At 44.9% G+C, this 26,415-nt stretch overlaps 2 protein-coding genes across 4 annotated transcripts; both read left to right on the top strand.

The window, feature by feature from the left end:
* Nucleotides 1-40: 40 nt before the first annotated feature.
* On the top strand, nt 41-8,257 carry LOC108114385. 2 transcript variants are annotated; one of them, XM_017225342.2, is made up of 9 exons: nt 41-666; nt 1,318-1,408; nt 1,465-2,163; nt 2,241-4,694; nt 4,754-4,865; nt 5,643-5,761; nt 5,848-6,064; nt 6,193-7,643; nt 7,707-8,257. In XM_017225342.2, exons 2-9 carry the CDS (start codon nt 1,328-1,330, stop codon nt 8,037-8,039), a joined length of 5,466 nt encoding a protein of 1,821 aa, XP_017080831.2. In that variant the 5' UTR covers nt 41-666; nt 1,318-1,327; the 3' UTR covers nt 8,040-8,257. The 2 variants fall into 2 exon arrangements, with proteins under 2 accessions (XP_017080831.2, XP_017080832.2); XM_017225343.2 differs by lacking the exons at nt 41-666; nt 1,318-1,408; nt 1,465-2,163; nt 2,241-4,694; nt 4,754-4,865 and adding an exon at nt 5,364-5,526.
* Nucleotides 8,258-9,463: 1,206 nt separating this feature from the next.
* On the top strand, nt 9,464-23,222 carry LOC108114345 (cat eye syndrome critical region protein 2 homolog). 2 transcript variants are annotated; one of them, XM_017225282.2, is made up of 10 exons: nt 9,464-9,566; nt 10,531-10,665; nt 10,793-10,881; nt 10,945-11,627; nt 11,740-11,949; nt 12,610-13,854; nt 14,527-15,096; nt 15,158-15,282; nt 15,343-19,542; nt 19,602-23,222. In XM_017225282.2, exons 2-10 carry the CDS (start codon nt 10,638-10,640, stop codon nt 22,238-22,240), a joined length of 9,789 nt encoding a protein of 3,262 aa, XP_017080771.2. In that variant the 5' UTR covers nt 9,464-9,566; nt 10,531-10,637; the 3' UTR covers nt 22,241-23,222. The 2 variants fall into 2 exon arrangements, with proteins under 2 accessions (XP_017080771.2, XP_017080770.2); XM_017225281.2 differs by lacking the exons at nt 9,464-9,566; nt 12,610-13,854; nt 14,527-15,096; ... (1 more) ...; nt 15,343-19,542; nt 19,602-23,222 and adding an exon at nt 9,597-9,681 and having other exon boundaries at nt 11,740-12,298.
* The last annotated feature ends 3,193 nt before the right edge of the window (nt 23,223-26,415 follow it).

Raw genomic sequence — 26,415 nt, 5'->3', positions numbered from 1 at the left:
AACCTCTATAGTTATCGTTTCCCGTCTATCGTAATTCTGCCATCTCTTCCACCCGCTGTTGTTGTTGCATCTCTTCTTCTTCACCCAATTCGCCAGAGCGCGCAGCAAACAACAAAACACACAGTGCTTAAAAACCGCGATTTCAATTGCCGTTAAAAACGTTACTACTCGAAATTCGATAAATAACTCCATCATGTGTCTGAAATTAAAGCAAATCACCATTAAACGACGTTCATGGCGAAAATCTGGAGATTTTAAACCAACTCCAGTGGCCCGACCGTTTAGTGGTCCCTTTAAACGGGCTACATGCCAAACAGAGGGACCACTAAACATTAGGCGAAGAGGACGGCACAAGGCAGACATCGATAAATCAGCGGCCCAAAGCAACACTGCAAAATGTTTGTAAACAGCTGACGAAGCCGCTAGATGGCGTTATTACACAGGCATTGCCAGATAGGAAAAATTCTGCAAATGCTGCCCTGCATTGGGAACGCCATTTTTATTGCAAGAAAGAAAGCCAAATTTTTCAAGTAAAAACACGAGTAATTAAAGTCTAATAATTGTGAAAAGACACCGCGAATATGATTTAATCGAAGACAAATTAATTCGGGTTGCGAGCACAACGAGCGGCGCTAAAACGTTGCCATTTTTGGAAAGTCCAAGGAGGTGTGTGTGTGTGGGGGAATGGCCAACAAAAAATGAGGCACAAGAAATGCCCAGTAATTGTATAATAAATTTGCCTAAAAAATGGTTAAATATGCTAAATGAATTGCCAACGAATTTGTTTATTCATAGGGCAACAGTTTATATTTCTATTTTCTGCCCTGCAACTGCTACATTTACAACTCTCTAACTATGCGTTTTATATGTGTTTTCGAAGTCTGCGTAAATGTATCAAAAATGAGACGCCTGTAAAAAGAGCAACGAATTGCATGTTGAATTTGTTTAAAAAGATATCAAAAGTGTTAAAACGTGTCTCTATATTTTTAGATATTTTCTAAAATTATTAAGCAATCAATTCTTTTATCTTTAAATAACAATTTTTATGTTAAGGAATCTCTTAGGACGCAGAGATAGAGACGCAAGAAATAACCTGTATATGTAGCTATAAGTTTTTTAAAAGTGTTTAAAATGTTTTGTTAATATCAGTTAAGATTTGAACAGGTATTTGATTTATTTATATCTTTGATATAATTTTATAATTTTGACTATTCAGCTTATCAATACTAGTTGCTAGGGAATGTATTAGATTAAAATAAAAAATTAAGGTCACTTACTTTTGTTTAGTTCTTCGATTAATATTCAAATTATTTATAGGTGTTAAAAAATGGAACAATATATAGTGCCCCTAGAGGAGCCCGTCTACTCGGATCTGCAGGTAGTGCAAGTGCCCCAAGATGAGGTTGGGGTGAGTAGTATCATAGGACTTTAGTAATTACAAAACTAATTTACTTTGTCTTTCAGTCTTTGGTCCTTCAAGATGACCAGCAGTTGGTGTTCAACGATCAGCAGCAAGTTGTCTATCAAACGGCGGCTCCTGCGCAATACCAACAGCCTCAGCAGTCGGCTGCACCCACATACCACATAATTGGAGGCGATGATCTCGCTCAGCAGCAGCAGCAGCAACACCAGCAACAACAGCAGCAGCAGCAACAACAACAACAGCAGCAGCAACAGGTTGTGATGCATCATCAGCAGCATCAAGTGCAGCAGGTACATTATCAGCAACAGCAACAGGATGCCCAGCAGCAGCAATTGCATTTGGAGCAACAGCAGCAGCAGCAACAGCAACAATATGTTCAGCACCAACAACAGCAACCCGCCATTCAGCATACGCAACAGATTTACTATACTTCCGAGCAAGTCTTGCAACCAAATGCCATTGTACAACATATGCAGCAACAGAAAAAACAGCAGCAAGTGCTGCAGCAACAGCAACAGCAGCAACAACAACAGTATCAGCAACATGCACCCACCTATCAGGTACAAGCCTCACCCCAAGGGCAACCGCAATTGCTGCAGAGCACCCAGCAGCAGCACCAGCAAACGCAGCAGCCACAAACGTTGCAGTTGCAGACATCACCACCCCAACAGCAGCCGCAGCAGCACCAGCAGATTGTCTACCGTATGACTACCACCCCCCAGCAACAAAGGCCCTTGGGGGTAAGTTAAGGATCTATACGCCTTACACTTTTACATCAATTTTAAACATAATTAAATATTCCCCTTCTCACTATTAGATGCTAAACAATACACACGTGATTGTCCAGCAGCAACCCGTGCTGATCCAAGCTCCGCAGCACCAGGAGCTAATTATGCGCCAGACGGCCATTCATCCGTACAATAATCGCGTCGTTTATGCCACATCACCGCAACAACAACAACAACAGCAGCAGCACGTCATCCAGCAACACGTACAACAGCAGCAAGTGCAACAGCAACAAGTCCAGCAGCAACAGCAGATGCAGCTGCAGGCTACGGCCCAAACAGCCCATTTGGTTCAGGCGCGTGTTGTGCCCCAGCAAACCCAAAACGTTGTCTACCAACAGTTGCAAGTGCAGAAGGTTCAGCCGCAGCAACAGCAACAGCAACCAGTGCAACAGCAGCAACAACCACAGTTGGTGGCTCAGCAGCAGCCGCAACTAGTGACCACCACTGCTACTGGAGGTGCTCAGCTCGTAAGGGCTGCCTTTAGAAAAGCGACTCGAGGTGGAGCTGTTTTGGCTAGACCAGCAACCCTAATCACCACAAGGCCCACGCTCACACCAGCAGCAATTGTACGTCAGGTTCGTCCACGAGGCGGAGCAGTAGGTTCAGTGCCCGGTGGACTGGTTAGGAATATGCGCCCTGCCGGAGTGCGACCCACTCGAGCTCAATTAGTGGTGCAGACCAGCGGCGCCGAGGGGCAGACAATGCAAATTGTAACTCCAGCCCAAATGAAACATATTACCATCAGCACGAATCTCGGCCAGCCGCAACAACAACAGCAGCAACCCCAGCAACAACAGCAGTTACAGCAGCAACCGCGTCACATCTATCGCACGCACATGGTCACCGATGGGAATCCTCAGCAGCAGCCGCAACAGCAGCAACCTCAGCAGCACCAGCATATGCTGATGATGCGGCATACTCCGATTCGATATAGGGCTCCTGTAACCTTGACCTCAGCTGTGGCGGCACCAGTTCCAGCACCGGCCCCGGCTCCTGCAGGTGGAGTGGTTCAGCAAAGTAATATTGGCATGGACCTGGAAGAGAGGATTCAGGCGGCAGTGCTGAAGAAAGAGCAACAAAAACCTCCGCCACCAACGCAGCCAGTGACTCCCAATCAACTGCAGCCTATGCAACTAGGAACGGGTACTACACTGACCACTTACTATCCTGGGGGAGCAGCTCCGCAGGAAGAGGAGCAACAACAACAACAACAACAGCAGCAGCAGCAAGTGGTCCAGAATCAGGCACAGGGAATACGTCCGCCCAGTGGAGCCAGCATGACATTAGCGGAGTACAAAAAGCGTCAAACTCTCTCAGCCTCGCCAGCTCCTGTTCCTGCACCAAATCCCGGCCTCGCACCCATGAGGGCAACTGCACCCGCAGCCATGGTTCGTCCAACGGCTAAAATTACACCCTCACAACCTACTGGTGCTTTGCCTCCGGGAACAAGGATTATGCAACCGCAAAGGCCAGTCCCAGCTGCAGTGGTGGCACCGCTTCCGGCTCCAGCAGCTGTTACTCAAGGATCATCCGTGATGAAGACTTCGCACAACAACTATGAGATCCACTCGCAACATGTACTGAACAACCGAGCCGGTCAAGAAATAGCAGAGCGCGATAAGAATAGTGCCAAAATGTTAGTGATCCTGGCCAGCGGTGAGCAACGTTTAATCACCTTTACGCTGCCACGAGAATCCTGTACGGTCCAGGATCTTCTTGAGCAGGTTGGAGTTCCTTTCGATCACAACACCACCATCCAGTGTGTTGAACATCGTGGTGCTAATGTCGATTTTGTGGTCACCGTTGGATTCACGGTTCATGAATCAGCCAGCGAATTGATTTCACGAGCGGAGGAGAGCCTTCAGATGAACCGCTCGCAGGAGAATCAAGCAGCAGTAGCCGGAGCAGCAGCTAATTCTAATTCTGCCGCCCCGAGTGCCGCACCCGCCTATGCCCAAGCAAATGCCGCAGCCGAGCAGGCAAAACGAGAAGCTGCCAGTTCGGCTAGTGGAAATACCTCAGTCGGAACCGTGTCATCTGCTGGATCTACTCCGTCGGAGGGCAGGAAACTGATCGATGGCTTCCTGGCCGTCTGCCAGCTATGTGGCTTTACAGGAGTTGATCACGCTCGTTGCGAGCGGTGTAAACGAGTCTTCCCAGAGCCACCAAAGCGCAAGTCTTATATGCCCAAAAACAGTGCTGCATCCTCGCCAGCATCGTCGTCTTCCAGCGAACTAGTGACCGCAGCATCATCAGCGGCGGACAAGAAACGAGAATTGGCAGCAGCTCGATTTAGCAAACAATTGGCCGGAGTGACCTATGCATCCACGGGAGTGGGAGTTGGAGCACGCGGTCGCGGATCCATGGCCATGAGAGGTGGAAGGGCCAGAGGAGGCAGACGGGTGGCCGAAGCGGATCCCGTGGTGCTGCTGAGCAGCGAAGACGAAGCTGATGAGGGTGAAGGAAACACGGACTCAGGAAATGTAAGTCTTTGGTTTAACAACTTTAATTGGTATTAATCTTAAATATTATAATTTTTCAGCAACCCTCCAACAATTCCAAGTTAATCTCCAATGGAAATCTTCATGAACTTTCCGCCGCCTTTGCCTGCGAGCCCAATTTGCCAGAGATCGATGAGGAACCTTTGTACAAAGGTAAGACCTAAATATAGCCCTGAGATTATAGTATCAGATTCTTGTTCGATTTTGTCATTTGTATATATACCGCGAACGAGAAGTTAGTTTTCTGCTTAAGAATTCTTGCAGCTATTTATACATAGTCTTGGGGTAACTTATTAATAGCTAGCCATCATTTTTATTTAAACTCGCTTAAAATTATGATTATTTTATATTTATTGAAAATCATTCTCGCTAAAAATTTGTAAATTAAAATATGTCTCTTTTATAAATAATGGGTATACATCGAATTAGGAAATAATTTTAGCAAATTGCTTCGCCAAAAATTCGAATTTAGCTATTTTACCCAACCTGTTTATTTTCGCTCTAAATATAGCTACTTTATAGCTATCAACAACACTAATGTATAGCAATGTTGTGTGTGCAGTAATTTAGTGTTGGCAATACCGGTGCCCTAGAGCAACAACGTTAATCCGCAAGAGGGCGCCACAGCCAGACAGAGCACGCCATTTTTACGGCTGTCATGAAGAAGAAGCAGAAGCGCAAAGCGAATGCGTGAAAACACATCGTTTTCGACATTCTTTTGCAATTTTCCCAGTCTTTCAAGTTTTAAGTAGTTTTTAATAAGCAGTTTTAGGTAAACTGACTATATTGTGAAATATCACAATGAACGATGAAGGTAAGCGGACGGGGAAAATCGATAAATCGAGATTGAATAAAAAAATGTGACTTGCAGCCACGAGGAAAACTACTGGCATTATTAAATAACTACAATGAAATGTTGTACCTTTGCAGATTTTACCCGTGGGGATGTTACCGATCTGTCAGATATCGCCGAGCCGGAACAGTTTTCAACATCCTTGAAATGCAGTTGCGTGCGCTTGGCTCCATACAGATTCGAGATTACAGAGCCGGTAAGGCGTCACCCCATGCATTTCCTTCCCCTGCCCCTAAAATGTGTATAATACATTTTTCTAATCATTAATTGGAAATTCCTCAGGTATGCTTCACTTCGAAAGGAGTTCGCATTGCTGGTAAACTGCAGGAAAAGGATGAGAAGTTCGAACTGCACATTCACAAGCAGGAAGTCATTAAGGTGATAGCCCACTTCGGAAATGTAGAGCCCGCTCAACCGCTGGTCACGCTATATCTTCTCAAGACCTGCGCCGAATATGTCAAGAACCAGCTTAAGTTGCCTGATGATCAGCATCACGAACGTAAGTATATCTGTTAAGAATTAGATCGACATTAATTACGTTGTAAAATAGATTGGAAAAAGAAAGCCGAATGTCTCAGAACAGTCCTCAGATTCCTAATAAATTTGTATTGATATCTTAAATTCCAGAAACAGGCTTTAAGACGCATAGTTATCACACTCGTCGCCTGATCCTGCTTTTCGATAGCGTATCCATGTCAGCCCGAGGTATTATCAAGACTATGTTCAGCTGTGTGGACGAGATATCCTCCACCGATGCCGCTGAGATTATCGAGAGGATCGCTGACTCTGATCGCAAGACGCAGGACAAGACCTCGCAGCCACCACCGCGCCAATTGAGAGCAGACGAACAGGTTAGCCTGCTGATGTATCCGCCTAAGGGAACCGGAAGCCTTTGCATCCGCATGGAGGACTATGTGTGCCTCACCAAGGAGTCTTACCTCAACGACATCATTATTGATTTTTACCTATTGTGGCTAAGGAACACATTGATTCCAGAACCGCAACGCGAGAGGACGCACATCTTCAGCACATTTTTTTACAAGAGATTAACAACGCTGACGCGGCCAGCTGACATGAAGCAAACGGCAGCCCAGAAGCGTCACGCTAGGGTACAGAAATGGACCAAGGTGGTGGACATATTTGATAAGGATTTTATTATTGTACCGATCAACGAACAGTCCCATTGGTTCCTGGCTATTATCTGTTTTCCCAATTTGAAAGGTCCTGTGACGTTCGACACGAATCAGCCTGTAGAACCGCAACATTTAAAGAGGGCCAGGGGCAAGAAGGTAGCCCTGCAGATTGGCAACACCACCATTACCCCGTTGTCAAAAAGGGGAGAGGGTGGACAACTTCCGGCCGCTCTTACAGCAGACAATGTTTGTCGAATAGCAGACGATGAAAGCGAAAGGGATGAGGCTGAGGGCGATGACAGTGACATGGCCTCGGAGGACAGTGAAAACTCGAATTCGGCCAAGGACCCACCACCCACTCCAACATCCACTACTACCAGTGCCCCCAGTCAATCGAACTCAAATCCCAGCGGAGCAGCGAGGAACATTTCTTCCGATGAGGTGCCAGCTGTTAAGCAACCTCTGATCCTTATCTTCGATTCCCTGGCGGGAGCTTCGCGGAGTCGCGTGGTAGCCACATTGCGAGATTATCTCACATGCGAGTACCGGGTGAAGAAGCCGGATGCGCAGGCGCACGTCTTCAACAAGGACAACATGCCGGGCCACTGCGTCAAGGTGCCTCAGCAGAACAACTTTACAGATTGCGGCCTGTATCTGCTGCAGTATGTGGAGCAGTTCTTTAGCGAGCCAATCAGAGACTACAGGCTGCCTATCAAGCAGCTGACCAACTGGTTCGACTTCCTGACAGTGACGAAAAAGCGCGAGGACATTGCCAATCTCATCCAGAAGTTGATGGATGAGGGCAATCAGCAACAAAGGCTTATCCTGCCAGTGATTGAGTTCCCCACTCTAAACGGTCAGTTGATGGAGTATCCCGAAGATACAGAGAGTGCTGAGTTTGAGGAAGAGGAAGGCCATGATGATGAGGATCACGGAAGTGAATTGGTAAGTTTTAGCAAGAGAATTATATTATTTTTTGTGGTTACTAACTTGCGTTATTTCTTGCAGCACGATGAAAACAATGCCGGCACCGACATGGAAGTGGATCCCGTTAACGAGGAGCCAACTCCGGGAGTGAAAACTGCCACGGTGGCCAGTGTGACCACAACGACAACTACGGCTACAACTGGTAAAAGATTCGTGCTGAAGCGACGTCTGCACAATGGTTCCATATCATCGAGTCCCAGCAATGGAAATGGAGAAGCTAGCAGCAATGGAGGTTCTCTGATGCCCCAGTTGGTGAGCACGGCGACTGGATCGGCCGGCATTCCACCTGGAGTCGCCCACCTAGCTCCACGTGGATCCAGTGGAAGTCTGAAGATCCGGAAAATTGAGCCGTAGCACCAACAGATTCTCGCCCTGCGAGCTCGCGATCCGGATGCGCAAATGCCCCACCTGCCTGCGCTGCTCCAGCTGCCACAGCTGCGGCACCATCTGTAAATAAGCCATTACATTACATCGGTTATTAATTCTATGTATCTAAACGTTTGCCCTTAAATCTTAACGTAACTAAAGTAAACTAAATCTTAAAATAAAGACTACTACTATGTATGAAATACAAAAAACTGCTAGCGTTTTTAAATCATATTATAGAGGTGAAATGGAGAAAGTTTTTGATTTTAGAAAAGTTTCCGTATAAATTTGCATTGCAAATTGTTACCGTTTTAAGTTTGTTAATATATAATTTATATTTACAACTATTTAAATGACCTTGAACTTTCCCTTAATAAAATTGAATTATAATCAGTTAATTAATCATTTAACAAAAATATTCATAATACGAAATGACAAATGAAAGCGAAATTAGTGTGGTTTAAAATGGGTTATTGGTGTGTTCTTGGGGAGGCTTTTCCGGCAACAATTCATACCACAGCCACAGTCCGCCCTTGCCCAAACCAGTTTCGCATGTCTCGCCATGTAGGCTAGAATCGTCATGTAAATGCAAACTACATGGTGGGACTCCCCGGGCAAATAGTTTGATGTAGAGTAATTTCGGCTTAAATAAGCAATCATTCATTTGGAGAAACACGTGTATATTTCGTAAGAACAAAATATCAGTTATTCGCTTTTGGTAGTTTTGCATTATATTGGTTAATCTTTAATTGATAGCCCCTCCACCCGCGATTTATGCCATGTAGTTACTTTAGAATATACATGGCGAGCTACATGGTGACTTGCACGCACACAAACGCACACGTGCATGCGAAGCAACAACACACACCAGCACGCCGCCATGTAGTTAACGGGCCAGAAAGTTAGGTTAGACTCACAGCTGGTCGCGCGTTGGTTGGGGAAGGAAGGGAAGAAAAAAAGAGAATTAAGTAAGGGGTGAAGTGGTGGGGGAGAGGCGAATGGCAAGAGAAAAGCAAACCGCGGAAAGCTATCGATCTATCGATTATGGGCATATGGTTAAGATATAGGGAAAATATTAATGGAATTAGATATAATAATTTTTATAAATTGTGGAAATTCATTATATTTTATACATTGGAAAGGAAATATTATTCATGAGAATTTTTACCGAACGTTCAGTAACGCCTATTAGGAAATAAATAAATTGCATTTAACATTAACAATAAATAATTTGTGTGCATTAGTTGAATAGTTTTTATAAACGAGCAAACGAAAATATACTTTGATAAAATTAGGTTTATATTAATAATCGTTCGTAACATAGTGATACCATCTCTAGCGAGCTATCGATTCCATGCATGTTGACGAATTACAAGCCATCACTAGTTTATCGAAAATTTTACAGCACTTCGCCGCGTTTGCTGCTCGCTGAAGAAAAATAAAATTAACCAGGAGCGCAAAAAACGCGAATCGCAAATTATCTGCGCAGCTATTTAAACCAACGGGATCGAAAAGGTTCAGCAGATTGTTTAATTAATCATTCAAAATGATTTGTTTACTGCATAGTGTTGTTGTTGTGAAATAATTAATAATATTTTAAGGCAGATGGAGCCCCTCTCCGTGTAATTGTGTGCGTGCCTTTGCATTTGTGTGTTCAAATGTGTGTGTGTGAAAAAAGAAATTAGGGGGGAAAGCAGAAAGAAAGGAAGAAACGCTGGGAAATGGGCGTCTCTAAAGTTAAATGACATTTTTGCACGTAACTGAAAAATATATATACGTGTATTAATAAAAATAAATACACACTGGCCAGCAGGCAAAAAACAGAGGCGGAGAAAAGCCGTCGGTCGTCAGCCGCCGCGCGCATGCTCCAAAATTGGGAGTTAAATTATCGTTGTAGTGGTTATAATTCCGAACAGAATTCAGATTAATACCCCACAATAGCTAGTGTTTGCTGGTTAAAAGTAAAAACCAACTGCCCAAGAGCTGTGCAAATTGCACATTATAATTGCAAAATAATCGAGTGCAGTGTAGTCAAAATAGTAGTGGCTATTGTTAGAGCGAGATGGCAGGCAAACGTGAAAAAGTGAACGGTTCGGCTATTGGTTTAGTGCACTACTTCTGTCTCTTTTTGGTGCATGCCTTTACCGTTTGTCGGCTGTCTGTTTTGATTTTCTCTTCGTGAAAATAAGCGCGCGAAAGGGGTGCTCGTGTACTTTCTTTTGACCTACCGTCCACCCACTGGTCTCGACCCACCAACCCCATCCCCCCGCAGCCCAGTCCCTCGTGTGCATCGCAATGTTTGATAAGTGATAAAGCCAGATGTTTGTGTATATATCGCCGCCAAATGTCCCGACACTCACACACACACATGTTGCACACATTTTATACTTTTTGCCGCCTTCCGACTTTCGGTCGTGTAACTTGAGCCTAATTCGTTAACGCCTGACAACATTCGTTATATATATTATATTATATATAGAGCCCGACCTCCACATTGAGAGCTACCAAAGAGGCCCAGGAATTGTTTTAGTCACATCTCTAAAATCCCGCAGAGGAGCAACGTTTCTAATAAGCAAGCATACATAAATGGTTTCTACTTTCATTGGTCTATTAGGTGAGTTTCAAAATTGGAAATACAATTAAACTTATTGTTCAAAGTATTAACACAATAGTTTGATCGGAAGCTAAAGTTAATTTGCTTAAGGCATATAAATAAAATAAAATTCCTCTCGGTTTTACAGACATTCAATCATGGTGGGAGATACCGTGTATTTCGCATTTCTGTTCATTGTTTAGTTCCGCCTTTGATCTGCCCGACATCGACATCGAGGTAAGAGTTTTTTTAATAATCATTTAAGAACTATCTAATTAATAAAGCCCATCCAATCTGCAGGACCTCGAATCGGCGCTGCTTTCCGATGGTACCAGCGATGAAGATCAGGTCGCCTTAGTGCCCGAGTTAATTGTGCGCCTGCTAAAGGGCTGCGATGCGCTACAGTCGGTAGCCAAGGAAATCACACACAGCAACTATCAGATGTTCTTGCGTCGCTTCCTGCGCCAACAGTGTCGCCTGCACCAGACCGAGAACCATTTCGACACGGACATTGACTTCCAGTCGCTGCCCGTGCGCAAACGCCTGCACATCCTGCACGATCTGTGCCACTTCCGCCTGGACTCGACCGATGTGCAGGTTATCCTCAGCAATCTAGAGGCGGACAGTCTGCGCGTGGAGCCCCTCGGCTACGACGCCAAGAACTCCGGCTATTGGTATTTCTACGGCACGCGGCTATATCGTGAGGATAAGGCCACCAGCGGTGCGGCAGCCTCCAGTTCGGCTTCGGGATCAGGGAGCGCAGGTGCATCAACTGGCGGAGCGTCGAGCAGCAAGGGCATCGGCAGCAACGGCACCGTCTGGCAGGTCATCTGCTTCACCGAGGAGGACTGGCAGAATTTGGCTGCCAAGTTTAAGACCTCGACGAACGCCAAGGAGCGCGAACTCTTTCACATACTCGATGACAACTTCCTGCCTAAGTTGCCGCAGCTTTTCCGCGAGCGCGAGCGTTTGAGGCGCAGAAAGTGAGTGAAATTGCATTTGGATTTAAACTTCGGAGTATTTGGAACATGTTTTCGAATTCGATTCCCCCTGATTAAGCAAAATTTCTAACATATTTATGTCTTTCACATTTAGACTTCTGCAAGTACGCAATTCCAGCCGCATCCGGAACATTGCTGAGTTGAAAGCGCGTCAAGAGGAAGAGCGCCAGCGTCGGGAGCGGGAAAATATTTACCAGGAACGGCAAAACGCGCCCTGGCTGGCACCGCCCCAGCAGCAGCAGCAGCAACAACAACAGCAGCAACAGCAACAGCAGCAGCAATCCCAGCAGCGCACACGCAGACGGTTAGCACGCCAATGTTCCTAAGAAGGCTGGCGGAAGCGACGGCCACATCTCACGCATACAACAGGAACCAAATTCGAAACAGATACATCCAACACACACTTGCATACCAAAAGCATCTTTGATTTATGTTTTCAATTGATCTTTTGAGTTGCTGTACTTTTATGATTTGTTGAGCCAAAACACTTTTTGCTTACAACTTGTGTTGCTGCAGTAAATGAAACCAAATCTAATCACCGTCATCAACATCTACGATAAAACCGGGATCAGGACGAGCGGAACGATGATCAGCACTTAATTTGAGTTTTGCCCATCATTTAATTTTGTATATGGAAGAATTGGTTGGATTTCGTTTTCAAAAAAACTCTGTAAGCATGCTTTTTGATCTATTGATATTTGATATATATCTTAACTTATGATTTAAGTTTATTTAAGCTCAAGTTCTCAGTTTCATCCCATTCACGAGTCACAGACAAAGACAATCATATCAAATATCCGTTTATCATCAGATTACCATAACTTAAAAAGATGATTAAATAAAAATTTAAATTAATTTGATCTTGATCAAATTTTTCTTACTCCTTAATATCAAAACAAAATTTAGATAAATTTTTTCTTTTGCTAATTACCAACTTTGTGTTTTTCTCTTAATTATCTTTTAGATCTCAATCAACATCAACTGCTAGTGGTATTTCAACCTACGCAAGCTCCCTCAGACGAACAACCACAACTAATTCGAGCGAATTTCTGTGCCACAGGGAAACCTTCTGCCTCTCGCCAGAAAACGAAGAAGACGACGACAACAACGACGACGAGGAGGAGGCTATCGACGCGGATCAGCAGTCAGATCAGCCAGAACACCAGCAAGCAGACGAGCAGCCTCCAGAGGAGGAGCAGCGGCAGGAACCAGAGGAATTATTAGCTGTCTCAGCAACTGGAGACGATTTTCGCTCTCCAGAAGCACCGAAATCGCAAACGCCGGCGGAATTGAAGAGTAAGGGTAGTCACCACCACCATCATCATCATCACCACAAAAAGAAAAAGTCGGGCAAAAAGCAAAAGAAACGCCATCATCGAGATAGAGATCGTGAGCGGGATCGCGAACACCATCATCATCATCGGCGGCGACACAAGCATGCCTCAGAGGCAGACGAAGGCGAGGACGACAACAATAACCACAACAGTAACAGCAATAGCAACAGCAACACCAATAGTACCAGCAGCAACAATAGTGCCCAGCCCAAGCGAAGACGCAGTGGCCAGCAGCAACATCATCATCAGCAGGTACATACAGCCGAGCCTTCTACTTCTTTAAGTCCTGAGGACAAGGAGAACTTTTGTAGGCAGCTACAACTTCTGGACACCAATTCGGCGGCTATTGCTGTAGCCACGAGTATAGCTGATCTCAGTCTGCCATCGCCGGTGGCACATGAGAGCGAATCGGACCAGGAAGAGCAGGTTGATCAAGCCGCAGCAGTAGAACCAGTTCCGCCACCGCCACCACCAGTTGCTTCTTCAATGGCGCCAGCGGCAAATGTGAAATTGCCCGGCAGGCAAACAAACAATTCGCTGAGTTCGCTGACTGGAAATATATTCATACCGGGAGGAAGTGCACAGCAACAGCAACAAACACAGCAGCAGCAATCTCAGGAGCCGCAGAGCAGTAGCAGTAGCAGTCACAGTGGCACCACGACAACCGCCAGCACTGTACGTTCCAAGAAACAGAAGGCGGTGCTGAACAGCAGCGGGAGCAGCAGTACCAGCAAAGTGGCGGACAAGGCGGATCGGAACTTGAGCAAGGCGGAGGCTAGCAAGTCCAAAAAGTCGGCGGCAGGCTCTTCGGCGTCTTCATCTTCCAGCAAGGCGGAACGGAACAGCGGTGCCTACTCGGACAAGAGTGGCGATGAGTAAGTGAGGGTGGAGAGTTTCGATCCCCAGACACAACACAATCGTACTGTCCGTTTACTCTCGACATATTCTTTAATCATTCCTTATGCTTCTGCTTGCTGTTGGAGTTGTGGGCATCATGTTATAGATATACGTACATCTTGATTAAGAACAGACTAACTTCGTAAAGAATCACATTCATAACATTCTAAACTAAGTAAAGATTTGTATAGAAGAGCTTGCAAATCTGATTAAATAACTTCAGTATTCGTAAAAGTATTAAAATCATAAATTTGACCAATAAAACATTCCAGAGAGATTAAAACAATTTCGAAACGACTTAATCAAGGTATAATTTTATCAAGCATTCATGATGCTCAACTCTTGTATTGTTGTTGATTTTGTTTATTGAGTTTTGGGCCCTATGCAGTGGTCTTGGTTTAATTTATATCCTTAATCCCTAAGCTAAAATTGTTCATAATTCGTTCTCACTTTATTGAGTGATCTTATAAGCCTTTGCATGTTGTCGCCTTCTTTCAAACATTCACCCATCAAATTGTATATAATATGATCAATTGATTAACATATTTATCATTGTTATTGTAAACTTTTGTACCCACCCGCAAAACAAAAACATTCCGACTGTTGATCATCAAAAACAAAAAAAAAAAAAAAAACCCGACCAAATGTAGCCATGTAAATAGTAGCAACCGTAGCACCACCAACAACAACAGCAGCCTTAACAACAACAACAACAACCATAAGCACGCGTCGCACCACAGTCACAACAACAACAACCACTCGACGACGGCATCGGCTACAACAACAACAACAGCAACAACGACAACGTCGCAGGGATATCATAATAACTCGAATCATAATCAGAATAATCACAACCACCAAACCTCCCACTCACATCATACCACCCACCACCACCACCATCATCATCATACAACTAATAATCACAGTAACAAACATAAATCCAAGACGCACCACTCCCTAACCCACAACAACAACAACAATAATCACACAACAAATGCAACAAGCACATCACAACACCACCCAGTAAACACAAACAACAACAATTCAACGTACAACTCCTCCAATCATGCGAATATTCTTAGCTTTACCGAAACGGAGGAAGTCCTGCAAATCGGGATGCACAAGGTGCTCGTCTACGTGAAGAACCATCGGGATGCCTGGCCATTTGTGGATCCAGTGGAAGAGGATATAGCGCCGCGCTATTACTCGATCATCAGGAGGTAAGTAGTAAATATGGGAGAAGATTACAAATTACTTAAAAATGAAATCTTATTTTTCCAGACCCATGGACCTGCTGAAGATGGAGGACAAACTGGACAGTGGGGAATATCACAAATTCAGCGAATTTCGGAACGACTTTCGCTTGATTGTCAATAACTGTAGATTGTACAATGGGCACAATAATGGTAAAAGTTCACATTTAATACAAAAATCAAATTAAAAATCAATATTAATTGGTTTCACAGAATACACGGAGATGGTTAACAATCTTCAGGATGCTTTCGAGAAGGCCACCAAAAAGTACTTTGATAATCTCTCCGACGACGAGGACGATGATCCCAATCTGAGCTATCCCGCCGCCGACTCAAAGATGAACGTATTTCGCGAGAAGTACTTTAGCAAGAAGGCAAAGGAAGAGACAGAAAAGGATGAAGCAGATCGCCCTGGGAGCAGTGCCGAGGATGATCTCAGCGAGATCGAAGCGGAGGCTCCTCAAAAAGCACAGAAGCGCAAGCGTAAGGAAAAAGACAAAAGACGGAAAAAGAAAACGAAGAGTAAGGTGGATGTGGAAACGGATGACGAGGGTTTGGAGTCCGAGAGGGAACCAACGCCACCGCCTCCACCTCCTCCGCCAACCAGTAAGAAAAGCAAAACAGGCAAGGTAGCCAAGGAAAAGGAGAAAGATAAGGAAAAGGAAAGAGATAAGGAGAAGGAAAGGGATAAGGAGAAGGATAGGGACAAGGAGAAGGAAAAGGAGACCAGTTCCTCTAAAAAGGGACGTAAGAGTAAGGGCGAAAAATCCACTACTAAGCCCAGCAAACAGCAACAAAAGACCAAAAAAGGGGCCAAGAAGTCAGCGCCCGAATCAGACCTAGAGTCGGATCTCAGCGATAGTCGCGGGAGTGAGGACTACAGCGATGATGACCACATAACGTTGGCCAAAACCAAGTCACTGGTTAAACCGACAGCTCGAACGATAGCGGCCCAGAAAAAGAAATCGGTGCCAGCTGAGTCCAAAGTTAAGATGCCCACTCCAGTGAAACGCCAAGTTAAAGGCAAGGGTAAGGGAGGACGTAAGGCTAAGGACGACTCACTGGACAGCGAGCAATCCGATATGGATGTAAAGAAACAACTTCCACCAACGGCAGCTGCTGCTTTAGCCGAATCAGCCGCCGAGCTGGAGGAAGATGGTGACGATCAGGCCGCCGATGAAGATGATGATGAGGACAGCTCGCGGTCACGCAGCATGTCACCCTTCAAGGTTGATCTCCACAAGAAATACTCAAAAAGTGCCCTTAACGATGATCTCTCCGAGCTGCTGACCACCGTGAAAAAAGTTCCAACTGCGGAAACTACCAAACTGAGTGCCCGGCACCAGGATGAAGCGAATGAGGAAAGATCCTTCCGAGAGTCTGATGGGGACTTTAAATCCCTGAGCAGCAGTCGGGCCAGCTCTGAGGAGCGACCGCCGGTCGCAAAGAAAGGAAAGAAGGGGGAAAATTCCAAAAAAGAGAAGGAAAAGAAGAGCAAAGACAAAGATAAAGATAGGGACAAGGATAAAGACAAGGACAAGTCCCGCAGCACTAAGCACAAGAAGACTAAAGATGAATCCCCCCAACTTTCAGCAGCCGCCGCTGCAGCCGCAGCCGAGCAGGCTGAACTGGAGATGCTGCTGCCCTTCATGGACAAGTACGATGTGATCAAGTACCGACGTAGTCGTGCTGCCCTAAGTGGTTCAAGTGCCTCTAACTCGATAGCTCCCTCCGAGGACTCCAAACCAGCAAGCACCAAGAGCAGTCGGGAGAGCAAAAAAGCTGCATCGAAGCGGGAAAAGTCCCCTGATCCTGTGGAGCACAAGCGGGGGCGTAAGAGCAAAGACCAAAAACGAACAAAGGAGTTAGACAAACCGGAGAAATCTGAAAAGGCTTCCAAAATTGACTCCGATAAACAATCAGAAAAATCAAAGAAAAAGGAGGAGCATCCCAAAGTGGTGGAAAAACCTCCAAGAGAAAAATCACCTGCAACGGTAGCTCCTTTGGAAACGATAAAAGAACCTCCAGCTCCAACTCCCGCGCCTACACCAGCGCCCAGTAAGGCGAAAGAACCTTCTGGTAAAACGGCAGCTAAGAAAAAAACCGACAAGCAAATGCCGCCTCCTCCAAAACCTGCCGATAAAACAAGTGAAAAGGGATCTGGTAAGAAGGCTTCCAGCAAAAAGGCCGCCCAGAAGGCGGGTCAACCGCAGACCAACAACAACACAAATCTGGAAGCATTGGATGTGGAGACAGAGCAGACCCTCAAAGACATCAATCGCTGGCTGGAGCACACCCCCCGGTTCACGGAGTTTAGTTCGGCTAGTAATTCACCTTCCCGATATAATCTCTTGGATGATTTTGACTCGGGAATTGGTAGTAAACTGGATGCGGCCGATTTTCGACGACCAGTGGCATTGGCTGCTCCAAAGGCTGAATTGGTACCAACTAAATTGGCAGAGGCACTCAACGAACTAGTGAGCGAACCAAAGGAGGCAGTTAGCAAATCTGAATCCGAGTCAGTAGCTCCAACGCCGAGCAGTGTTAGCAGCAGCTGTGGAACTCCACCGCATTCGATGCACTCTGGAAACTCCATTGGCAGCACATCCGCTACAGCGGCTTCCAGTTCGAATTGCTCCAATAATTCGATGCCCACTCCTTTACCCGCCGTAGTTACTCCAACCCCAGCACCTGCTCCTCCACCACTTCTTCCGGTTCCCAAACCAAAGGAACCAAGTACCACTCAACTTATTCTTAATCCACCACCTCCGCCACACATTAAACAGCAGCTGGCCAAGGAGGCCAAGCGTAAGTCCTTGAAAGAAAAGCAGGCGGCTCAGGCTGCACAAGCTCAGCAGGTGAAAGCCAAGACGAATGTAATGAGAACCATCGATCGGCTTCAACCAGGCAAAACCAAGGGAAATCTGTTGCAAAATGTGGCAGCTGGAAAGACAGCGGAGGAGGGAGCAGACTCTCACGCTAGTACAAATCCAGTAGCCACTAAGGTGAAGGAGCTGAAGAATGCTCTCATCACGGAAACATGCGAGGGAGCACCGAAACTAAGTTTGGGTACGGTTCTTAAAACCCAGGACTTTTCATTGGGCAAAAGTCTTGAGGAAATGTCAGGAAAGAAAGCTGGAGATGAAGATGAAACTCCAAATGAAGAATCAAAATCGGAGAATACTTCGACACCAACAACCCCTAACAAGGAGCCACCAAAACCTTTTGAAGCCCTTCTCGAACTGAGCAAAATCGGCAAGTCCTCAGAAGCATCGAAAACGGAAGCGAGTCAGAAGGAGAAGCCCAATCTGAGTGCTTGGCTTAAAGCTTTTGGTGGTCCAAAGGTTAGCAAAAAATCTGAGGACGACGACAAGCAGCAGACACCTTCCCTGGATATTCAAGGGGATGCAAAGGTGGCACCACCAGCTCATTCGCCTGCTGGGGATAACTTTTCCCTGCCAACGGTGATGCGTCAAAGGAAACCAAGCACCGGCAGCACGAATTCTGAGAGAAGTTCCTTTAGCCAGGATCCGGATTCGCCAAGAATCGCGATCGATGAGCGTTATGGTTCCTATGCTGCTGGTTCTTATACCTCCCCTATTGGTGCCTCGCCCATTGGAGCATCTCCCATTATGGTTTCTCCCAAGCCCAATGATGACATGGGTAAACCAGCCTCTCCTTATCCCCTGAATGGAGCTATTAAAGTTGGCTTCTACCAGGACACCACGACCAAAAGCAGTCCGGACAAGAGCTGCAGTCCTAGGGAGATGAACTCTCCTTATCCCCAATACTCCCAGCATATCTACTCCTCCGCCTCGTCGCCTAATGTTTCCACTCCGGATATGAGTGGAACATCTCCGTACGGTGGTGGAAACAGCTACAATCCTTCGGGCTCTGAGGCATCTAAGACTCCGGCCTATTCTTCCACATCCCCGCTTCCAATTTACGACCAATACAAGCAACCGCGCTCCCAGGAATCGGATTACAACTCTTCGATGAGTCCGAGCACTCCAAATCCACATTCGCCTTACCAACAACCTCAAAGCTCGCCTTACACCACCCCGCAGCAATCGCAATCGACGCACCCGTCGCCATATCATGGCCAGTCGCCTTACCACCAGCAGCAGCATTCACCATATCATCCTCCCGCTGCTCAGCAGCAACAGCAATCCACACAGCCATCACATAGTCCGGCATCCCATCAGCAGGCTCTTAGTCCGATGCATAGTGTGGAATCGCCTGCATCCTCGGCAGCTACACAGCCACCTACACCGTTGGCCCAATCGCCGGCGGAGCAGCAGCACTCGCCGTACCAGCAGCCCGTATTGTCACCTTATCAGCAACCACAGCAACAGGTGCAGCCGCCCGTTGTTCCGCCAATACAGCCTGCAACAGGTGCTGTGACTTCAACAGGTAAGTGTTTATTGCTTTATCAGTTCATGCCGGTTTTTAATCCATTTCTTGTATTTTAGCCTTGAGCAACAATGGTTATGCAGCTACTCACGATAGCTACCAGCAACTCCAGCAGCAACAGCGTTCTTTGTATAACCCAGCCACTTTAATAAATCCTCTGCCGACTTCTGCGTCTTCAACTGCTTCCATAACCAAGCCGAACAATGATTGGAGTCTAAATCGCAGTCTTTTGCCGCCTACCATCACCAACACTGTAAATCAGGCGACACAGCAGCAGCAACAAGCTGGGCAGCTACAACAGCAGCCACAAATGCAGACAACGCAGCAGCAGTTGCAAGCAACAAGCCAACAGCAGCAGCAATTACAAGCAACATCCCAACAGCAGCAGCAGTTACAAACTCCACAGCAGCAGCAGCAATTACAGACACCTCAGGCACAGCAGCAACAATTACAGGCACCTCAACAGCAGCAGCAACAGTTGCAGACTCCACAGCAACAGCAGCAACAGGTGCTGGGCCATCAGCAGCAACTGAAACCGAAATATCCAACCTATGCGCAATATCAGTCAACAAATGCCGCAGCTAATGCAGCAGCGGCAGCAGATGCAGTTGATAGTTTGCAACAGCAGCAGCAGAAGATTGTGCCGCCAACTTATGGCAGTGATATGGCCACATTTATGCAGCATCAAATGCAACAGCCACCCAAAACTGATACGCTAATAAATCCACTGAAACGACCTGGAGAGGAAATTGGTATGGATTACAGTGGAAATGCGGGGAATAAAATGCAAAAAATGGACGAGACTCCTGCGCAGCAGCCGCAGTTACAGCAACCGCAACAACAGCAGCAGCAGCAACCAACCCAGAACCAAACTCAATCTCTGCTCAACAAGCAACAGCAAATGTTTAACAGTTTCTTGGGATCCATGGCTTTTGGCAAACCTATAGCTAATATTGCACCTGACAAGGCATTTGAGATGTATAACCGAGCTGCAGCTATGGGTTTCCCTAAGGACTTTGCAAAGGACAACAGTTGTCAACTGCAGCAGCAACAACAGCAGCAGCAGTCGCCACAAGTGGCTACAAATAAGCAGCAAACAAACCAACAAACGCAGCAGCAACCGCAGCAGACAAACCAACAATCGCAGCCGCACCTCACTCAACTTCAAACGGCACTTACTCAGAACTACCAGCAACAGCAGCAGCAAGCGCAGACACAAAAGTTACCACAACAACAGCAGCAGCAACAACAGCCGCAACAACTTAACTACCAGCAGCAGCAGACACAACATAATCACAACTATACCCCGCAGCAACAGCAAACTTCAGTGCCGGACAAGACTCCGGCAACGCAGTCCGCAGTTTCTGCTGCGGTTGGCGATACAACCAGCAACATGATGAACTTACCCTCGACCGCGCACCAGCATCATCTCAGTCAGACGCATCACCTTGCTGCCTACAATAAACCAACACCGCCTCCTCCACAAACGTACAGTAATCCTTTGATGCAATCGATGCTGGGCTATGCCGGAAACTATTTTGACAAGGCTATGCCTCCGGCTGCCCATATGTACAGTGCCTCGAGTTCAGCAGCCACGGCCTATGGAAATCCTGCGCAACAGTTGCCAGGTAATTACGTTCCCGGCAATAATAATCCTGCACACCAGCAACAGCAACAGCCACAACAGCAGCAAGCTCCTGTAGTTGCCCCAGCGGAAGTGAAAGCTCCTGCGAAAAGGGGAAGGAAGAAGAAGGCAGCTACCATTGCTGCAGAAGCAGCGGCAGCAGCAGCCAAGCAACAGCAGCAGCAGCAACAACAACAACAACAGCAGCAGCAGCAGCAACAACAACAGGCGCAACAACAGCAACAGGTGACCGCCCAGCTACAGCATCAGCAGCAACAAGTGGCAGCCCAGCAGCAGCAGCAGCAACAACAAGTGGCCGCACAACAGCAGCAACATCAAGCCATGCCACAATACAATATGCCGCAGTCAGTGGCCTCCGCCGCCGCTGCTACCAACAATCAGCTGCAGGCGCACGCGCAGGCGCTGCACCAAGGCTTCCAATTATATGCGGGCTTAAAGTCCGGTGGAGTATCCTCGCCAGTGGGCGGCACAGCTGCGACGCCGGCAGCTGGTGGAACGACCAGTAATCAGACGGCAGCCGATGCGGCAGCCATTTCACTGAAGACATCTACGGGTGGAATGGTTCCAGGGAGTGCCTTCAACTTTGCGCCCACACCAGGAGCTCTGGGCTTGTACGGCGACCAAGCTGCGGCAGCTAGCAGCTATTTAGATCAATTCAGAGATGCCCCGAATCCGTACTATATGCCACCAGCGCCGGCACACAGCGGAGCGGCTGCAAACCCAAGTGGAAATGCAGCGGATAAGAGTCAAAACCCACTGAACACGGCAGCCGGATCATATCCCTTCCTGGCGGCGGCACATCCATCTACCCGGGCAGCAGCAGCTGCAGCTGCTTATCCCTTTGGCGATCCCAATTCGCAGCTGTATCAGCAGTACCTAAGACGCGATGACTTTCACACGCGGATGATATTCAATCAGAGTCTGTTGAGCGGGCCGGCAGCGGCGGCGGCAGCAGCCGGATATGGTCAACCGCCGCCGCCGCCATCTGCCTATCAACGGGCTGCACTGGGCATGCCCAAGCCGTATGACATTAACCGGCAATCATGGTTTTAGCAGTACGCCAGTGCCGCCAACGTGGATCTCCAAGGGGACGACCTGACGGGGGCGGCAACTGGAACAGCATCGGGATCAGCAGCAGCTTCAGCTTCGACTGCAGCTACACAGCGATGAGATCGAAGGAGTCTACAGGGCTAGAAAGGTTTCAAATCCACATGCAAATTGGTTCCAAAGAGGTTAACAAACACCACAGTTTTCGTTTCCATTTTCGAGTTTACCCGGCAAAGTTGTTTTAGATTTATTTATTTTTTTAAAATCTCTAAAATGTATTGATATTTCTATTTAAGCTTAAAGGTTTATCTAGTTTGTTTTCCAATTATTTAATTAATTTTTATGGTAAAAGATTTCTAAACTGGAATTCCTGTGTGTAAAAGTAAACTTCTTGTTTTGTACTGATATTTGATATTCATTTGCAAGACTCGAACTCCACTGCCCGCCCAACTTTCCCGCGATTTTCATTTTTTTTCTGTATTCTATGACCATTTTCTTTTTGTGCAATGTTTCCTTTTGACTGCAGTTGCGCCCTGGACTTTGGCCACGCCTAATTAGCAAGTTTGTTGGTCTTTAGTTTGTAGTTACTTTTAGTGGTCTTTAGGTTATAAGCCTTTTGTTAATGACAATTACTTTTAATAGCTGTAGCTGCTAATTAGGCCTCTAATCTAATTTAATTAAACTTAATTTGTTTTAAATGCTTAACAAAAGAAACTAAGCAGAATAAGCGAAAGAGAGGAATAATGCAAAAAATTCAAAGAATTACTCTAAAAGCGCTACCCCTGACTATAATTAGACTTTAGTTATTTTTCCAGAATTTAACTCGTAACTATAGAAACTCGTGTAAATGAACTACGATTATTAATTTTATTACTACTATTGATTATGTACTATGACTATTGTAACTATTATCGATTCGTGCTGCGGGCGACTTGTTAATATTTATTAATCCAACTAAACAAAGAGAGATTCGCAACACACACACACACACACACACACACAAAAACCAACACTAAAGCTAATTACGAGATCTAAGTTAGGGAAAAACTTTTAGTTTGTAGAACGCCAAGAAATTGTATAAATTTTTGTTAAATATGCTAAGTAAATAAGTACGGTTTAAGCCCCTCCACTTTACCATCCTCATAAACTAAAATAAACCAATGTGTAAACCCACAGACAGAGCTCTCACATATGTGCAACATTCCGCCTGAGTCGTCCCTCTCATCCATCCCCTTCCATAATCCCCCATAAAACACCATTTTGCTGTACATACAAAAAACCAGACAAGTGAAAACTTATCTCGTTTTTACACATCTCAAATTGTAGCTTTAAACGATGTAAAAATCGGATATAGATTCGACGAAAAGCAAAACAATTGAAATTTATGAATTATGAATATGAAAAAGTGTCTTAGTCGCTATAAAAAAGCGAACAGAGCAGATGAAATGAGAATGAAACGCATTAACCGAGCGCCCATAATAATATTAATAAATATATATATATATTATATATTATATATTATATAGTGAAAACAATAAACAAGAGAACCCGTATTCAGTTAAGTTGTTAAAGCTTTCGTTTTGCAAACGTAAATTTTAAATTTCATTACGATAAAATATAGTTGATAAAACCACAAATGGATCGGAGTTAGAGATGAAGATGCGATAAGAAATTGCGAATAGACGGTACCTAGAGCATAAAAGAGCAGCAACAAACATATTTAAAGAACCACAAGCTAAATATTATATTAATAATGAACATATATATACATAAATTATATATACAAACATATATATTATATGCAGTAAGTGCAGCGAGTGCACATTATACATAAATCTGTATGTATAGGCCACAGCAGCAACAAGAGTAAATTACAATAAAGAATTCTATTGCATATTGTACGAAAAAATAAAAAGAATGAAAACCAAAAATTCAAAAAAAGAAACCATGTTTGAAATCAAGGTGATAATTTCACCAAAAACTATTATTATGCAATTTGTTGGGGCTCTCGACACGGCACGCGTTCATTTGCATACAATTGCAGTCCGGAGATTGCGATTACTATGTTACTACTGCCCTTCACCAGCTGCTTGGTGTTCCCAGTTTCCAATTCCCAGACGGCAATTGCAGACAGCTGTGCTTGATTACTACTATATATGGCCTGGCTATATAGCTCCATCGATCATCTATATGCAGGTCTTCTAGAACGGCACGAAGTCGGGAAGCGTGTTGTGCTAATGCACTGTGCCATTTACCAGCCTCTGAACTTACACGGCTTTCGAATCGAAATTGAAATTGCTTAAAGCAATTGATCAGTTTTAATTATCGAAAGACAAAGTTATTATAACATTTTCTTGGATTGAAAGTGACATGTGTGCTTGGGAGGGGGGTTATCCCAGGAATCTTGACTTTTGCGAGAGGGCACAAAACTTTCCGCACCGGGGTGAAAGTTCAAGACTCCGGCGATGACGTGTTGCAAAGCAGGTTAAGGAAAAACACCCAATTAACCCAAACATGCCGCTAATTAAATATATATACATATACACAAAACTTAACCCAAAACACAGTGCGTGACTAATGCAACCTGTAGCCCCTGTTCTGGTTCTGATCCAATGCCCTCTTCTTGGCCGGGGTTTATCCGGCAATTAGCGGACCCATTACATTGCTTTTCAACACCCATTAATACGTCGTAATCTATATCAAAGATTGCCTTTGAGTCATGCTTCTATATCTATCCTTCTATATAAGTTCTTGTGATTAATGATCTTAACAACTTTGTTGGCCCGGGTGGTAAGCGAAATTTTCATCCGGTTAGAACCAGTCGATTTGATTTTAATACCTATAATAATTATTGTGCATGTTAATTGGTTTATTCACCAGCGATCGAAACGGTTTTTCGAAAATGTATGGAAATTAAAGCAAACACAGCACCAGCTTCAGCAACAGCACCAAAATAAGACTAATAATATTCAAGTCAAAACCGGCAAGAGAAACACATTTAAATTTTGTTTTTATAATGAAATGCAGGCGTGCATAATAAATTCGAGAATATTTAAATTGCAATTTGTTAATTAAATGCCGGCAGTTGCGTAACGATTGTTATAATATTCGTTTTTTTACGAAATTCTTGCGATGTTATTGACACGCAATCGTATTTGGCTTTGTCGATTAACCTGAGAATTTCAAATATTTAAATTATCGAGATATTGTAATATTCTAATTGGCCGAAAATAGGCGTGGCCGTCATTGTGTTTAGTCACGCTGCGATTTTCACCTGCCGGCAAATGGAGGCATTCTAATCTAGCCTCCGGCTCGAGATTTATGTGCTGCATTATTGCATAATTTACGAGCTCATTGCTGAGCTTAAAACTAAACAAATAATACATAATAATCATGTTGAAAGAGCGAACAAAAAACAAAAAACAAAAGCAAAAAATTACAACATTAAAACAATATTGTGCGTCGTCGTTACGTTGCTGACCAAAAAGGTCATTCAATTTATGCACTCGTAATTGTTGCTATGGGATTGTATTCCATTCTATAAGCAAGCTATATATATATATATTCTCCATCGAAGAGAAGGTGCTATTTAATTGGGTATATCAGCTGGTCGAAGGTGGTTGAGATTGGTTCATGTTAATGGACTAGAAATTGAGTTAACATAGTTCTAGGAAGTCCTAGGAAGAAATTTATCAAGCAAAAACTTTAAATTCTATAAAAAGAATAATTTTTCTTGATTTATTAGCTAATTAAAGATAATAGTTGGATTTCTTTAAATGTTTATCATTACTAGTTACAGCATAGAAATATTTTAATTCGTAAAACCCTTTCTATGTGCTTGGCCATTATTAGTTCCTATAGTTCCTAGACTATACTACCAATCAAACTGCAATTAAAGTAACATTTCATGATCGGCTCTTTAGGGCATTGGATAATCACCGTCACAAATGGTACTTGGCTATATGTAATTATTACATTACATCTCTGTAATGGCCACGTTTAAATTGACTTTTATTGATTTCGTGTGTAGTCGTCAGTGGCGATGGCGGTGTAAATCAAGGAAAATGTGCAAATAACATGCAATCAGTCTGCCAAGTGGCTTACTCAGTCTCACTGTTCTCGGCATTTGTTTATCACACATAATGCGCCTTTTACTTTCTAAATTTAAATTACAAGCCATG

This window comes from Drosophila eugracilis, unplaced genomic scaffold (genome assembly GCF_018153835.1).
Source record: "Drosophila eugracilis isolate 14026-0451.02 unplaced genomic scaffold, ASM1815383v1 contig_2154, whole genome shotgun sequence".
Classification (NCBI taxonomy): Eukaryota; Metazoa; Arthropoda; class Insecta; order Diptera; family Drosophilidae; genus Drosophila; species Drosophila eugracilis.
The sequence above is the reverse complement of the archived record's forward strand: the minus strand, read 5'-3'. Positions and strand labels throughout refer to the sequence as shown.

Excerpts from the sequence above, each read along its gene's own strand:
- LOC108114385 (XM_017225342.2), top strand. The coding sequence starts at position 1,328 with ATGGAACAATATATAGTGCCCCTAGAGGAGCCCGTCTACTCGGATCTG. Across the intron at positions 1,409-1,464 it reads TGCCCCAAGATGAGGTTGGG|TCTTTGGTCCTTCAAGATGA; the intron begins GTGAGTAGTATC and ends TTTGTCTTTCAG. Across the intron at positions 6,065-6,192 it reads TGATGATCAGCATCACGAAC|AAACAGGCTTTAAGACGCAT; the intron begins GTAAGTATATCT and ends CTTAAATTCCAG.
- LOC108114345 (XM_017225282.2), top strand. The coding sequence starts at position 10,638 with ATGGTTTCTACTTTCATTGGTCTATTAG. Across the intron at positions 11,628-11,739 it reads GAGCGTTTGAGGCGCAGAAA|ACTTCTGCAAGTACGCAATT; the intron begins GTGAGTGAAATT and ends TTTCACATTTAG. Across the intron at positions 19,543-19,601 it reads AGGTGCTGTGACTTCAACAG|CCTTGAGCAACAATGGTTAT; the intron begins GTAAGTGTTTAT and ends CTTGTATTTTAG.